The sequence below is a fragment of the Panthera onca genome, chromosome A2 (genome assembly GCF_046562875.1).
Source record: "Panthera onca isolate mPanOnc1 chromosome A2, mPanOnc1 haplotype 2, whole genome shotgun sequence".
Lineage (NCBI taxonomy): Eukaryota > Metazoa > Chordata > Mammalia > Carnivora > Felidae > Panthera > Panthera onca.
Window position 1 is genome coordinate 139,826,686 of NC_138340.1, and position 17,796 is coordinate 139,844,481.

Below are 17,796 nucleotides of genomic sequence, written 5' to 3' on the forward strand. Positions count from 1 at the left end.
AGAAGAGAACACCAAAGGTGTGGTAGACCAACCATTTGATAAGGGGGTAAGTATAGGTATGAGCCCTGAACCTCGTCAATCATCCCAGCAGGAACACCACTGAACTAAAGGAGATGGAAAGAAATGAAGGAAGGCTGTTGAACTCCTCAGCCCCTTCACAGATGGACCATAGATTCAGCTATGAACACATTCTAGTCTTCAAAGCAAGGGAGGAATGACTCCAGAAGTGACTCAGAGATCATTAGGGCTGCCAATCCCAGCACAGGCCTTGAGTGCAATAAGCCTGTGGGGCAGGGCAGGTCGGTGGGGGGTGTGGGGGGGGCACACAAAGGGCTATCCCACCCTTGGTTTCAAAGGGTAAGACCTCTTCCCAGCAGGACCTTGTGGATAGGGCCATCACCTTGGTTTCAATAGGCCAGAAGGCAGGCACCAAAAGCTGCAGGGGCAAAACACCCATCACACAGGCGTGAGCACTGCCTAAGTGGTTCTACAAGGCAATGCATAGAACGAAAGAAGAGTATTCTTGAGCCTTAAGGTCTAAAGGAGTTTGTTTTGCTAGCTTTTAGATTTACTTGGGGCTTGTACTCACCCCTCTATTCCTGATTTCCCCGTTTTTGAACGGGAAGATAGATTCTGTGCCTTTCCCACCACTGTTCTTGGGAAGCATATGACTTACTTGAATGTTTCACAGGTTCACAGCTGGAGGAATTTTGTCTCAGAATGAATCATAATTTGGGTTTCACTCATATCTGATTTAGATGATATTTAGATGAGACTTTGGACTTTATACTTCAGGACTGATGCTTGAATTAGTTAAATCCTTTGGGGCTGTCAGGATGGAATTTATGTATTTTGCAGGTGAAGATATGAATTTTGAGAGGCCGTAGGTAAAATGTGAAGGATTGAATGTGCATACCCAAAGTTGATATGTTGAAGCTCTAATCCCTAATGTGACAGTGTCTTAAGGTGGGGCCCTTGGGAGATAACTTGATTTGGAGGAGGTCATGAGGGACCTCCATGACGGAAATGGTGCCCCTGTAAGAGGATAAAGAGATCAAAGAGCTCACTGTCTACTCTGTGATGATCTGGCAAGAAAGTGGCCTTCCATTACCCAGAAAGAGGGCCCTCACTAAGAACCATGACCATGCCAGCACCTTGATCTTACACTTCCAGCATCCAAAACTGTGACAAATAATGTCTGGTGTTTAAGCCACCCAGTATACGGCATTTCTGCTACAGTAGCCTGAACTAAGACACACAGATTAAATAAACTAAAATAGCTGATATGAAAGAGCTTCCAACCAGTGAGTGGTGACATACTGTTGTGTTTCCAGTGGGTTGAGAGTGACTTCAATTCCCTCAGTCACTGGTGGGTGGGGGAGCATGACAGCATGACAAGCATGAGGCTTGTATCTTCTTGCAGCTAAGAAACTACTTCCACAATTTATCATACAAATAACACATGTCCCTGGCTCAAGGCTCCTTGATGAATGAAAATGAAGAAAACATATGGACATTTACGGCATGCTGATAAAGCAGTGCACAGAAGGAAATTTATAGCTCTAAATGCCTAAATCAAGAAAGAAGACCTCAAAAACCTAACTTTCCACTTTAAGACACTATAACAAGAGCCAACTAAACCTAAAAGAAAAAGGAGGAGGGAATAATGAAGATTATAATAGAAATTAATGCAAAAAAAAGTATCAGTAAAGCAAAAGGTGGGTTTTTAAACATCAGAAAAGATAGGAGATTCCACTTACTAGAATCAGAAATGAAAGAGGGAATACTTTATGGAAATAAAAAACATTATAAATGAAAAATATAAATTAACTGTATGCCAGTAAATTAGATAACTTGAATGAAATGGCCAAATTACTGGAAAGATCCCAAATACCAAAAGTGACAAGGAACAGAGGATCTGAATGGATCTATAACAAATAAAAAGACTGAATTAGTAGAGAATTATCCATAAAGAACAGCCCAGCCCCAGACAGCTTCACTTGTAAATCCTACCAAACACTTAAAGAAGAATATCAATTCTTCATACCTTTCCAAAAAAATTCAACAAAAATGAAAACAAAGAAATGAAACCAGAGACCACCTCCAAACTCATTCTATGAGGCCAATATAAAATCAGATAAAGAATTCACAAAAAAGGATATTAGTACACCACTCTCTCTTACACAGATGCAAAAATCCTTGACAAAATACCGGAGAAGTGAATCCAGTAACAAATAAAAAGAATTATACATCATGAGCAAGTGCAAGTTATGCCAGGAATGTAAGGCTGGTTTGACACCTGAAAATTAAAGAATATAATACACCATAACAACAGGATAAAAAGGAAAAATCCCTTATGATCATCTCAACAGATGCAGAGAAATTGTTTGACAAAACCCAACACCTTTTAACGATGAAAACACTTAACAAGCTATAAATAGAAAGGAACTTCCACAAATTGGTTAATAGGCATCTACAAAAACCCCAGAGCTAGCATTGTACTTGGTGAAAGATAGAGGCTTTCCTACTAAAATCAGGAAGAATGAAAGGAGTTATACTCCTGCCAATTCTATCCAACATTGCACTGAAGGAGAGAGGGTAATTAGGTAATAAATAGCATCCAGATCAGGTAGAAATACAATTATCACTATTTGCAAATGACATGATTTTATATAAAGAAAAAATCTAATAAACCCAAAAAAACCCATTAGAATAAAGTACAGCAAGAGTGCAGCATAGAATATCAACATCTAAAAAAAAATCAATTGTCTTTATATACTTAAATAATCCAAAAACAATTTCCTTTATAATAGGGTCAAAAATAATAAATTAAACCAAAGAAGTGTAAAACTTAAACTTTGGAAACTATAAACTATTGTTAAAAGAAGCAAAAGATCTAAATAACTAGAAAGACATTCCATGTTCATGAACAGGAAGACTCAACACTGTTAAGATTGCAACACTCTCCAAATGGACCAGATTCTACACAATCTCTGTCAGAATCTCAGCTACAGATACCTGCAAAATCTTTGCAGAAAATGACAAATTCATCCTAAAGGTCATATGGAAATACAGAATAGACAAAATAATCTCAAAAAAAAAAAACAAAAAAAAAAAAAAACATTACTGGATGCTTAAAACATCATACAAGGCAAAACCAAACAAAAACCCATTTCATACAAGGCAATGGTAATCAAAATAATATGGTACTAGCATTAAGTACATCAACGAAATACAACTGAGATTCCAGAAATAAACCCATGTATCTATCTATGGTAAAGTGATTTTCAAAAAGGTACCAAGAACACTTAATAAGAATAGTTTCTTCAGCTGAAGAATTGGACAACTGAATTGTCAAATGAAACAAGTTGAACCCTTATATCATATTGTGAACAAAACTCAACTGAAAATACATCAATGACCTAAATGTCAAAGGAAAAACTATGAAAGTCTCAGGAGAAAACATGGGGATAAGTCTCTGACTTTGGACACCAGATTCTTGGGTATGACGCCAAAAGCACAAACAAGCATCAACAACAAAATAAACTGAATGATAACAAAAGACAATATCAAGGAAATAAAAATATAAATCCACATAATGGGATAAAACATTTGCAATCATATATATAAGGATTTAACATTTAGAATATACCGGTAGCCCTTACAACTGAAAAGATAAACAGCCCAGTTAAAAAAGGAGAAAAAGACTTGAATAGACTTTCCTCTAAAGAAAATCTACAAACAGCTAATCAACAAATGAAAATATGCTCACAACTCATTAGGAGGGAAGGGTAAATGAAAGCAACATGAGATACCACTTTACCCCCACTAGAAGGACTGTGTGTGTATGTGACAAATAATAAATACTGGTGAGAATGTGAAGCAACTGAAACATATATACATTGCTGGTGGGAAAATAAAATGGTGCAATCACTGTGGGAAGCAGTTTAGTAGACCCTCAAAAATCTAAACACACAATTACTCTGTAATCCAGCAATTCCACTCCTATGAATACACCTAAAACATTTGAAAACAGGAACTCAAACAGATATTTGTACAACTTTAGTTATAGCATTATTCATAGTTGCCAAAAGGTGGAAACAACCCTAGCGTCAAAAATCTAGATGAAACAAAATGTGTTTACTTTAGACTATTATTTAGCCATAAAAAGGAATGAAGTTCTGACACACGCTGCAAGATGAAAGAACCTTGAAAACATGATGTTAAGGGAAAGAAGCCAGTCACAAAAGAGCACCTATTATATGATCCTATTTATATAAAATGCCTGGAATTGGCAAATCTAGAGAGAAAGAAAGTCACTTAGTTGCTCAGGACAGGGTAATCTAAGTTTGTTAGGAAAAGGGTATAGGGTTTCTTTTTCATGTGATGAGTATGTTCTAAAATTGCTGATGGTTGCATAATTCTGTGAATATACTAACATATACTAATATAGCTGTCCTTGAAAACAGAAAACAAACTTCTCCCTTGACTCCATATGCCTGGCCAAAACTGGCCCCAATCGACTTCCTTCTAGCTCCACAGCCTTCTTTTAGGTTTAGAAAATCTCTTAAAAGAGTTGTTTACCCTCATTATTTTTACCTCATTGTCACAACTCAACGTAACTCAACTCTACTTGCCTGCAAGAGTAAATACTACGACCTCAAATATTTGCTGTGACTAAGTCATAAAAATAAGTGCAAGCAACTGAACTAGTAAGTTCTGACAATCTACCAGGTACTAGAAGATCAAATAGGACAAGATATCTTCCCCTTTCTCAAGGGAAAACAATACCAAATGAACAGATGAGAAACACATTGGTCTAAAAATTAAAATGAGCCAGAAGATATCTGCTCCATATTGGGTTATCTAAAAGATCTTCCCAGCAAGTGAAGTTTGTGTTAAGATTCTTAGTATCAAGGATCCAGCCGTACAAAGGTAAGAAAGCAGGTAGGCACAGGGAAAAAGCAAGTGCAATGGTAACAGGCTGAGATGCTGAAGGAACTGCATGAAGTCCAGTAATTGACCAGGGAAACCGAGGGTCAAGGTGAGGTCCCAGAGGTAATGAGGGGCAGGCTAGGGGCAGACCTGTATGGCTTTTTGTAAGGCAGGGTGAGAAGCTGCAACTTGCTTCTTCCTCCATCTCATAATACTCTGTGCACATCTGTCCTGTTACACATCAACTTGTGTCTCTACCTTAAACTGTGTCTGCCCTACAGAGAACGAAAGGTTTCATTTACCACTATGTAACCAGTGCCTAGCCAGGATCTGAACCGATGTCTCCTGTATGAGTAGTCCCATCATCATGCTGTGATAAGACAAAAATCCTAAATCCTGAGGAAGGAAAAAAAAATTCTTTTCTATAGGCAGTGTACAAATGAAAGCCAGGCAATTTTCACTCAAATTCCTCAGACTAGCCTGGTTATTTCTACCAGAGACTGTGATGCTTCCCAAGTTTCAGTCAGTTAAAAAGAACATCTTCCAAACTTAATTAAACTCATTTCCACAATCTGAAACATAAAACTGCCAGCAGAAAACAGCTTTAGCTTCTCTGATTACTGTATGGTTGTCATTAACTGCTTCTCTGCCTCAAGCCTATTCCCTAAGTATTCTAAGACATTGTGCCAAATTGTAGCTACCTCAACATAAGTGTTATAATATATGGAAATGGAAAAGCTATTAAGTTACAATTCTAGAAACTGAAATAGGATCAAGCACTACCTTCTAAATAACATATAATGCATGTTTTCCTTTTAAATGACTTACCAACATTTAATTGCCTAATAATTAGCTTCTCATTTGCATGTTAGATTTTCTGTTCGTACTACACAGGGATTCTGCTACAGTTCTATTTACGGCATCCTTATCTAGAAAGGCATACAATAATTCTAGCACAGTTCAGACAAGCCTGGCCAAATAACAGTTTCAGAGTATAAAACCACACAATGCTGCAAATAAACAAACGGGGTTTCTTTGGAAGGGGAGAATTTTTTTTTTTTAAGTGCCTTACTGTGGCCTTGAGGCTTCAGCCTGGTCTGTCTGCAGTTTTTCTCCTCCTTCCACTTCCATTGTACAATAAACAATTCGATTGGGAGCAACAGACTTCAAACCTTGAACTTCCATGATGACAATCTAAAGATAAAAAAAATTTAAATGATACATCAAGTTGGCAGCCTTTAGCAATATACAGAGATAGCAGCATTGACTACAATTAGAATGACCAATTGAATAAATTATCTGGTAACACCAATGGCATTTTTTCTTCCTTAGAATCCACCTGTATTCATGAAAGGTAAAGTAAATAACATTCTGAAGAATGTTCAATATTTCTGAATGTTCAATATTCTGAAGAATATTCAAGATTTCTTCAATATTGGAGTTGAAGAATATTGAAAAAATTGAATAAATTTTGAAGAAATTGAAGAAATATTGGATATTGAAGAAATCTCTCCTGCCAGCTATTACAGTAAGGTTAAAATCTCTAAATATAAGCCCTACTGAATTAATAAGTGAGGTATACACTCAGATCCTTAAAAAACGATGGCAAGTCTGCATGAGGTAAAGCAGAATGACCAATGAAATCTCAGTGAATGTGCTAAAACATGTACAGGTTGAGTTCCACATAAAGTGGAATACAATTTATGAGTGGTACACATCATCATAATACCAATTCACTGTTATGAATATATGACATCAGAATTTTCTATATTCACTTATTTTAGAGGACTACTACTATTTATAGAAGAATATGCATTATAGCAGGTGTGTGTATTATGAAATATGGAAAATTTAACTTGCCAATGAACATCTTTCTACTAACTTCACAAGGAAAAAAAAGGACTTCTTCATCCACTAAAAGTATGTGCTAATTTAAGGCAGTTTACTGGAAAAGGGTAGAAGGTGATATTATTTTATGCATCTATAAGTCCTGGAAAAAAGGGAAACAATTTTTTTTTTCAAGTGAGCCTTTTATACTCATATAAAAGGCTACTGATTTTAAAACACTGTAACCTAACATTTTCACTGGGTATACACATAAAATATGATTATTGAATATTACATGCTATAGCTTTTTCAACCAAAACTTGCAACCCAAAAGTTTCCTCAGTTCTCAAATTGCATAAAATATATTCAATGGCATTTTCATAATATACATTCATGTCTTTACTGATCTCGTGTTGTATTTGTACAAACAAGATAAACAGCATTCATGCCAAGTAGCTACCAAAATATCCACTAAAAAATCATATATTGATCACTTAATGTATTATTAAAGTCATTACCCCTTTCATGAATTGTGATATGAATCTGAAGGCAAAAGGTCCCAAAGAAGCCATCTTAAAAAAACTATTTTTCCTTTCACTCTCCAGCACAACAGAAGGATTATGTTCATAAAACAAATGCCAAATTTGTTTTTCATGAAAAAATAGGAAACTAATCACTAAAAAAGGTCAAACTCTGAACCATTTTCCTCCTCAATCAAGACTTCTGTTATTTTATTGCAATGAAATGCATACCAAGTCACAAATAAAAATAAGGACTTAACTGAAAACAGACTAAGAACTAAAAGATAACAGAATTATCTTTCACAGCTTCCCTAATACATTCAAGGAAGTTGAAGTAAAGCACTTCATCTTATTGATGGAAAGTAAGCAAAAGAAGGTATATATTCTTAATAAGTCAGCTTCATTGTTAATCATTTTGAAACTCGTTAAAACTAAGCAGAAACTAAAACAAATGAGATCTGTAACCCTATCGATCAAAAGCCAACTCCACATGGACTTACTACCATGACCCTAATGACTTCTTTTTTTGGTCATTTGTAAACTTTTTTTTTTCTTTTTTTAAGTTTATTTGAGAGGGAGCTCGAGCAGGAGAGAGCAGAGACAGAGGGAAAGAGAGAATTCCAAGCAGGCTCCTCACTGTCAGAATAGAGCCTGATGGAGGGGCTCATACTAACTGTGAGATCATGATCTGAGCTAAAACACTTAAACGACTGAGCCACCCAGGTGCCCTGACCCCAATGACTTCTAAATAAAATTTTTGGAAGGTCACTTAAAATACGGGAAGCAACAGAATCATGTACACATGATAAATCTAGAAATGTTTTAGTTCCTATTTGGGAATAAGTTTATTTGCACTGCATCTCTTTCTACAGTGTGTTTAATAGTCAAAGTTCAAAAAAGAAGAAAGGAAGCATATGCTTAACACTATTTCTGTCACCTCTACTACAAGCTACCGTAAACAGGACCTCCTGAAGCATACAACTCAGGAAACTGTTTTCTGCTCTGCAAAACAATACTCCCATCTGTGCCAGGAAGGTTTTATTCTGCAGAATTGCCACTTTCAAAAGAAGGAACTTCCGTTTGGAATCCATACATATACACAAAACAACACAATTCTGCAGATCTGGTTTCCAAAAGGAGAAAAAAAAATACAGCTAGTCTCAATCATTAACGATAAAGACAGCCCAAAATCCCATGAACCATCAACTAACCTAATTTTAGGTAACGGTTTCTACCAATTCCCTGCAAAACTTGACAATGCAACTACAGAAAATAAAACTAGTCTAAATTTCATCTTTCCTTCCCCAATCTCTCTGTGACTGATATGATAAAGATAAAATATACAGAGTTATTCTAGAAGCAAAAAGAAGGGAGGCACGTACAAAATATAAAACTTGGTAACATGCTTCTGAATTGTCCAGAGTTCTGTGGCATCAGGGTGTGGGCAGGTTTGAGAAAACAAAGCTGAGCAGTATATGGGGACCACATATACCAGAGAAAGAAGTCACAGGGTCTGCAAGCCTAAAACCAGTGAAAACCAACTGTTCTCATGCCAGCGAAACCCATTCCTCTTCTCTTACGACATGCAGACTCAACTTCATAGATGAACATCTGTTGTCCTCCCCTGACTTGAATATTTAATTTTAAAATCCCATTGTATGGCTTACAGTTTTGTGGCTTAGCTGGTCTCTTGCTTTACTATTCTCTCTGAACTGAAGGCTTCATGAATGGAGAGACCTGAAAGTAATCATGTGTGGCCAACTGCTGCTTTTTGAACCACCAAAGGCCCCAACTCAATCAGTATTTATCAAGCTAGTTGTGTAGCAGGCAGTGTTTTAGGCTCGTGTGATACCTCAGTAAACAAAAGACCTCAACTTCCCATAGCTTACATTATAGTAGAATAAATCAGATAATGAATAATAAACATAATAACTGAATTATATAGTAGGTGGTTAAGAGCTGTGGCAAAAATTCAGCTTGAAAACAGAATAGGGTGGGGTGAGAGAAGAGAGCAGTCAGCAGCAATTTTAAAGAGGGTGATAAAATATGAGTTTTTCAAATCTGCACTTACCCCTTAGACCCAGATTTCAGTTCCTAGAAAAAACCTTTCTCACTAGACCAATTCTAAGCTTGACTGATGAAATGTGAGACCCTTAAAGTGGATTAACTACTTGCCTTTCAGAATTTTCTTAGGCTGAGAAGCAAGGCTTGGATAATGGGCCAGGGATAATTATGGAGTTTAGCTAGGCTGAGGTCAGAGGCCCTGGGGACGGAGGGGGACCTGTCTATTCTCTAAGGGGTCTACAGATACATATTGTGAATGTAGTTTGCACTGAATGTGATTTCATTTTGTTGTTGAACATACATCTCCTATTTATAATACTGGGGGCATCATGGAAAAGATCTGTATTATGCTAAGGAAGGAAAATATCTGCCTTTATACACATAGCAATAAAGAACATCAAAATGATTTTATAAATATACAAGCTTCTCAGACCACACAAAATGAAGTTTTAACTCCTATTCTCCCCCAATGCCATTTTATTGCTAAATGCTCAGCCCTGTTTAAGACACTGGCGATGAAGCATAGAACAACGCATGGTTTCACACAGACACTAACTCACGAACATAATTTTGTTTTTAAGTAGGGAAAAAAGTCCGTAAGAGCCAATTATTTACTATTGTTTACAGTTTTTTAAGGAATAGAAAAAAGAGATGATGTTCTGAACTGTTTCCAGTTCTGCGTGTTTATATAATGGCAGATTTATACATGACAAAAATAAGCTGCTTTACAAATTATAATAAACTCATTTTGTTTCATACAAAGCCTTAAAAAAACTGGGCACTTTATATCTTGGTCAGTAGGAAAACTGAGACAGGTATGCTAAGAAAATTCGACATGTAAGATACTGTGTATTTTCCCTTTAAATATCTCTTTAAGATATTGGAGAGATTGAGAAGAAACCCAGTAATGACAAGAGACTGAGAAGAAAGGCAATAATGGCACAATCATTAGGGAACCCTAGAACTGAGGATTGAGTCAGAAGAAAACCTATCTCTACTCTGATAGTACATTTAATCTGTTAACCTGCACAGAAATCATTAGCCTGGAAGTCAAGAAAGAGAGAGGCAGTTGGCTTATCCTGAAGCCTGAATTTACCTTAGAGTTGAACAGGTGGAGGAAAGAACAAAAAGCACACATTTTTCTGCCACAACCTAAGCAAGCCAAGAGTAAGAAGTATCAACAGGGAAATTTAAAACGGTACCTCCTAAGACTCCATGTACTTTTCTCTGTCAATCCACAAACTCAAATACCAGTACTGGGTACCAGCAAAGTGACAATTTAACAATGCAAGGAAGGAGTTAGAAGTTTTAATTTTTGAGAGAGCTATAAATTTAACCTTGAAATTGTGTGTCTGTTTTATGTATAAACACAAAAATATTACATGGATTAGCTCAAATACACAGATTAGCAATGAAAAAATGTAATCATGAAAAACATCAAGTGGTTGTGGCAATAAGAGTCCGTATCGATATCTGGTTTCCAGTGAATTATATAAAAATGATAAAACTCTGAAGTCTCAGGAAACACAATATTATTTATCTTTTTAAAATTTATTTATTTTTGAGAAGGGGGGAGGGGGGAGAGAGAACACGCATGAGCAGGGAAGGGGCAGAGAGCGAAGGAGAGAATCCCAAGCAGGTTCGGCACTATCAGCACAGAGCCCATCACAGGGCTCAAATGAGATCATGACCTGAGCCAAAATCAAGAGTCAGACACTGAAACTGAGCCACTCAGATGCGCCTCCAGGAGGACAATTTTAAATGTGTCACATCTGTTCCTGGTCCCTAAAATATTATCTATAACAAAAATGGACATCCTGGAAAGGAAGAACTACTTATCATCTATATTCACCCAATAATGTGTTTCAAAGCTAGATGGTGAGTTGAGGCTAGAAAAACACAAGTGAGGTAGATTAAAAACAAAGCTAAACCAAAACCTGAAAGCAATTCCCAAATTAGAGATTTAAATCATGTGTTTAAAGAGGGCTTTGGTGTTTAACTTTATCAATAAACGTACACCAGCCTAGTTGGCACAAGATGACTTCCCTCAAAACTCATTTTATTATTTAATCCTAAAACTGCTGTTAGGTTTAAAGAGCAATTTGCATTAATTTGCATTCACAACCTGATTGTCTAGCAAATGAAGAATAATGTAACTTCTTCAAAATATATTACACTGCTTTAAATTCAAAGAGTTACCACAAAGGTCAGCAGAAATTATTTTGCAGCCTCATTTAGGCTGTAAGAGTATGGGATAAAGACACTTACCTCCAAGGTGAATGACAGCACTACGTCAGATTTTGACAGCTGAATCTCATTCTCATCTCCAATGTCCAAAAAGGCAGAATTCTGTGAACGTTTTAGTTTTTGTAGTTTAAATTCCGGACCACCTTTTGAAACTGGAAGACTCTCCAAATTGGCCATTAGCAAATTCACTGAAGATCGCAACTCTTCTATATACATATTCTCCATTTCTTTTGCTATGAATTTGGGGAAGTTTCTTTCCTTGAAAATAATTTTAAAATAACGTTACAAAAGACATTTCAATTTTATCATAAAAGATCACATGATATATATATTTGACTCCCAGAAATTATGATACTCAGTATAAACGCAGCTACCCAATACTTGAGTCTTCAGGCTTTTAAATCATGAGGCTTTGGCAATTTTGATTATGTATAAGAGTACCCTACTTATATCCCTTACTCAGAATCATTATGGTACAAGATGAATTACATTTTCACATTAACTTTATTTTTGATAAGGTTTTGCTTAAGTAAAAACTGGAAACCTACATGAAAGAAACTTTAGTGTGTGTATCGATCTTAATTAGCCACTGGTAACTTTGAAATGCTTGGGGTAATTGGTCGGTAAGAAAAATGTTCAGTACAGGATGCCTTGCCTGTTGGGAAACAAACATTTTAAATCTCTCCCTTACCACAGATGTGTATTATTGAGAAGATATCCTTTTTATAAAATAAGCATTCAAATTAAAAAATCATGTGAAATAGCAATATGATATTTCTAGAATTTTCACATCTACATATAAAAGAATAATATCAACTTAGAAGAGTCAATTTGATCCTTCTATCTCTGCCATCAGATTTTGGTTTCTTTCACTCAATGAAAAGGACATTCCAAGTATCGGTTTTCCAAAAAAATACTGACAGACATTGCCAAATTACCCTTAGAGAAGATTATAGCCATTCATATTACTACAAACAGCAAAATGAGACTTCCTCCCACTACTGGCTCTTCCTTAACCCTTGACAATTGGCATTAGCTCTTTCCTTAGAGGTAGAGAGTTTATAATGGTATCAAGTATGACATACCATATCCACCTACTGCACAAAACTGGCTGGGAATTAAAGCCTAAAGCAGCCACCTTTCAAACAGCTGCCTAATGCCCTAGAAAAGCAGTGCCTTCCTTACAGTTTCCCTTGGCATCATTCAAAGCCTAACCCAAGGAACCCTCATCTCTGAGATAACTGGAACACATCCAGAGTGCTCCCATCAACCAGCACCTACCCTGTGACTCACGTGCCCTCGTTTGTTCATGGGATGAAAAGCGACACCTGGCACCACTTCACAAATCAGTCCCAGAGTCCCAGGCCACCTGTTTTTCTTTTACCCCAGTACAACCTTCACGTATTTCTTTTAACATAATTTACATATAATCAATATTAAAATTGAATATTTATTATCACACAGTAATTAAATATCCACATTCAGAAGTAACGTTTGTAAGTAAGATTCTTAAATACCCTTTCAACATTCCTTTATAGTTTGAAGTGACACCCCAAAAACAGTTTGCAATCCCAGGAAAAACACATAGCTAGTCAGGTACAGAATACCTTGGTTTCCTTTGGTGAAAAAGAAAAGTTTTGGAATGGTTTCTCAATGTACGTAAAGGAAAAACAAAACTACAAGCAAAATAAGCCATAAAAACAGATTTATAGATTGGTGCACTGACTTTTAAAGTTGTTATGAAAAGTCTCCAAAACTTAGAAATAAGGCAAAAGGGTGAAGGGGGAAGGTCCTTTCAATGTCCTGTATGGATAAAGGACATCCAAGGGTCATCTGAGGAAATATACTAAGTTCAATTTACTGTTTATTGATGAAAAGTCTCAGGGGCGCCTGGGTGGCTCAGTCAGTTAAGCATCCAACTTTGGCTCTGGTCATGATCTCTCAATTTGTGAGTTCAAGCCCCACAGCAGGCTCTGTGCTGACAGCTCAGAGCCTGGAGCCTGCTCTGGATTCTGTTTCCCTCTCTCTCTGCCCCTCTCCCACTCACATTCTCTCTCTCAAAAACGAACATTAAAAAAAAAATTTTTTTTTAAGTGAAATTACATGTTAACCTTACAGAATTTTGTCTGAAACAGATACAAATAGTGTGTGTCTGGTGAATAAGAGAATCCAATGGTTACACTTTACAACTTTGTTGGAAATTAACCACTTTCAGATTTAATCCATGAATCTTATTTTAACCTTGGCTAAAACCACCTAGTTCTAGTATGTTCTTGAGGTTACTTCATCTATAACTAGTTGGCTTGTTCATTATGCTCTCAATGAAACCTTTATTGTGTGTTCATTGTATATGTGTAGGAGTCATGATTTTTGCCTTTTTAAAATTTTTGTTTTAGCAAAGCAAAAAGAAATACCTTCTTTGAAAGCCTGGATGCACCAATTTTCTTTTGTCAAATTTTTAAGGTGTTATTTGATGGAAAACTTACCATCACCATATAAAAGACCTTACTCCTATTTAGCATTAGTTAAAAACAACACTTCACTCACTATCATTTTTTTAAGGAGGAGACTGGCAGGAATCACCAAAAGTGACTGTTTTATCAGCATTTTCCAACTTTTCAAGAAATAGACTATACTCAATTTTTGTTTTCCTCTCTGGGGGAAAAGATAGACAATCCTGCTTTAAAAGCTCAGAGGCTTATTAATAGTATTTCATCAACTTTATTTAGCCCGCTTATGTTGCCTCTTTCTTGGAAACAAAATCAAGGGTACTTCAGGCAACTCTATATGTTAAATTTGATCTGTTAAATTAGAAAAGAATCAGAAATGGGTTATTCTCTAGTTTAACTGTGAGTTGCTCTTATAAACCATGGTTTAAAAGTCCTAATTTACTCGCTCATTAGCAGCCCTAACACATGATATAAGTGAAAATGTTTGCTCCATAAAAAAATTCTCAGTATTCAAATTTAGTCACTTTTTAAGTGCTCCTAACCTTCACTAGATGAAGCCTGGACCAGAGTAGTAGGTGGAAGATGGAGACAGCTGTCAGATTCGATTCTAGAAATACTTTGAAGACAGATGCAAATGGGTTTTCTAATAAATTTGCCATGAAGCACGAGAAAAAGAAGGGAGTCAGAGACGATTCCAAGTTTTTTGGTGTAACCGAAAAGACACCACTGCCAAGAACTGGCCTAACCTGACCACTTAACAGGAGATTTTAAGCACCCTCCCTCCCTTCCAAACTCCTGACTCTACCTTGTCTTTATTTTCTAAACAGTAAATGATCACCCTCCATAATTCAGTTATATAGAACATATATTGCTTATTGTGGGGCTCTCTCAAATGCAAGCTCTGTTAGGGCATAGCAGATATATTTTTGTCTGGTTTTATCCCAAGACAACCACACATTTGTCTGGATGTATCCTAAGCACCTACAACATTGCACAGCTATTTTACCAGGTGTTCAATAAACACTGAATTTACGGATGGAAAATTTCAGGCTCCAAAAAGTTAAATAAACTTGCCTAATGTTCTATATCTAGGAAATGGCAATCATGGATTTGCCTACAGGTTTTTCTGGCTCAGTCCACACCTTTCCGACTACTTCCAAATTAGACCTTGGCTAAAGTATTAAGGTCAGTATTTCTATCCTTTCAAACAGATTTCTGCCCTGGGGCTTCCTTGTTATTATATCGTATTGTGAAGTGTGGTAGGAGGGGTTACTGATTACCAATGATTAGCTAATGGACCACACTTCTGGATTCATCAGATTGAACAGGCAGTTGCACCCAAGAGAGCAAACTAGGTTCTGGAATCAAAGGACCAGGGTTTGAGCCAAGCCTCCAGCACATTATGGGTTATGTAATCTTGAGATCAATAATCTTCCCTAGATCTCAATCTCCTGGTCTATAAAACAGATTCATTGTATCATCTGCCATTGTGGGTTCATAGATTACAGATATACAATGCAACAAGGTCAGTAATTATAATTAGCGCCATGAATATTTTATGAAGATGGCTTATAATTGGTGCAATTAAAGTAGAAAGCAATTAAACATGTTCTATCTGCTATGTCAATATATTCACCAAAAGGCATTTTATTTTTGGTGGCATTTTTTCCCCCTTCCAATCCCACTGGCTTCACATCCTTCTCCACACTTTATTTTTTAATGTTTATTTATTTTGAGAGAGAAAGAGTTTATTATTATTTATATATTTATTATTATTATTTATTTTGAGAGAGAGATTATTATTAAAGAGAGAGAGAGAGATGGGAGCACAGTGGGAGTGTGGGATGGGTGGGTGGGGGTGGGGAGAGTAAGAAAGAATCCCAAGCAGACATGGGGCTGATCTCAGAAACCATGAGATCTTGACCTGAGCTGTAATCAAGAATTGGACACTTGTTTAACCAACTGAGCCACCCAAGTGCCTGGCCCTTCTCCACACTTTTTAAAATGTATCAATGTTTGTGATGGCATCAGCAGGGCGTCATCAAAGAGAACTCTCTGTAGGTGCATCACTGACCCTTCTCAAGTCCAGAGGTTATAAACCCACATCCTCCTCCCCAGGCCTGGCCTTGAGAAAACACCAAGGCTCTCCTGTTTCACTCTCCAGAAATTCATTTAAACTTTATTCTAAAGCATCACATCTTTGGCCAGGCCCTTACAGAAGCAAATCCAACTCATGACAATGTGTGCAGTCTCAGGTACAATCTACATACACCTAGGCAATCTACAAATGCAGCTCTCAGCTCCAGGGTCCTTCCCCACAGGGTCTGGAAGATCTCTCTGGATTCTCTCCCAGCCTCGGGTCTTCTAGAAAAGCAAAGGTCTTTCCAGCCAGTTTCCAACTCAGCTGAGGGTTTTGGGGAAAGTATTTTCTTCTCTAAAGCTTCTAATCACCTTAATCTAACTTGACTTCCATGCTATGAATCTGACATTTTTATCTCTGGAATGATGCAGTGCCTCTCCAGATATCCAGACCATAGTAACAAGGCATGCTGCCCTATAACCACTGCCCTTTGGATGAATAGAACTCTCTAGCTCCCAACTCACACCATCCTATGTTTTCATTCATCTGCAGATACTTCCTCGTCTATCTCCGACTTGGTTCTCACAACTTACTCTCCTCTCTGCTACCCAAATTTCTCTCAATTTTCTCTACTTTTCTATTTATCTCCGATTTCTCAACAACTTCCCTACTTTTTAGTTTAACAGACTTGTAGATAAACACAGTATTAGTGTTCTTAAAACTTATACATTATTCACAAATATATTTGTCTTTGCAAAAACAAACACATTTAAATTGTTAAAATCAGCACAGGATGTGTCTTCTCTAGTGCTGGAAAAGTTCACTATCTTAATTTGGGAGGTGGTCGCACAGTGTATATATATATGTGTATATATACACACATATTCACTGAGCTGTCAACCAAGTATCTGTATACTGTACACATTATACTTAAATTTTAAAGAAATGAGTAATATTCCCTCAATAGGGAGGAGTCATCCGAAAGACAGAGGGAGGAAAAGGAAGAGTCTACCACCAAATATTCAAAGTTTTGCTTAGCAGAAAAAAGGGAAAAAAATCATAGTCTCAGATCAAGAGCACTATAGTCTCAACGCTATTGGTAAAGACTAAATTTTCCCTTACCACTAATAAATTAATGCATCAATTATACTAAAGAATGAGGCAGATAATGAAGTTCCATATCTTTAAAGTCTTAAGAAGAAATTCAAGGTTTTTGTTTGAAATTTATTTCCATTACAGGGGTGCTTGGGTGGCTCAGGCAGTTGAGCAGCCGACTTCGGCTCAGGTCATGATCTTGTGGCTCACGAGTTCGAGCCCTGCGTCAGGCTCTGTGCTGACAGCTCAGAGCCTGGAGCCTGTTTCGGTTTCTGTGTCTCCCTCTCTCTCTGTCCCTAACCCACTCCCATTCTGTCTCTGTCTCTCTCAAAAGTAAATAAACATTAAAAAAAATTTTTTTAAAGAAATTTATTCCTATTACAGAGAAACACAGCGATTGCACAAAATAAAACATTACACAATCAGAGACTTTTTACAAGAAACTTCAAGCTGTATCTTTCATCCATTCAAATATTAGTTGACTCCACTATGTGCCAATCACCATGCTGAATACTTTAGAATATGTGATTTCACATATTTCACAGGGACAATATTTTACTCCCTGATTATATTATGT

At 36.7% G+C, this 17,796-nt stretch overlaps 1 protein-coding gene across 7 annotated transcripts in view; it reads right to left on the reverse strand.

The window, feature by feature from the left end:
* CADPS2 (calcium dependent secretion activator 2) overlaps positions 1-17,796 on the reverse strand; it is a 667,593-nt gene that overhangs the window by 300,108 nt on the left and 349,689 nt on the right. For all 7 annotated transcript variants that reach the window (XM_081795061.1, XM_081795066.1, XM_081795062.1 and 4 more), the window contains 2 exons: positions 11,616-11,852; positions 6,008-6,129 (listed from right to left, as the gene is read on the reverse strand). In XM_081795061.1, the coding sequence (XP_081651187.1) occupies positions 6,008-6,129; positions 11,616-11,852 (359 nt within the window). The remainder of the gene's footprint in view (positions 1-6,007; positions 6,130-11,615; positions 11,853-17,796) is intronic.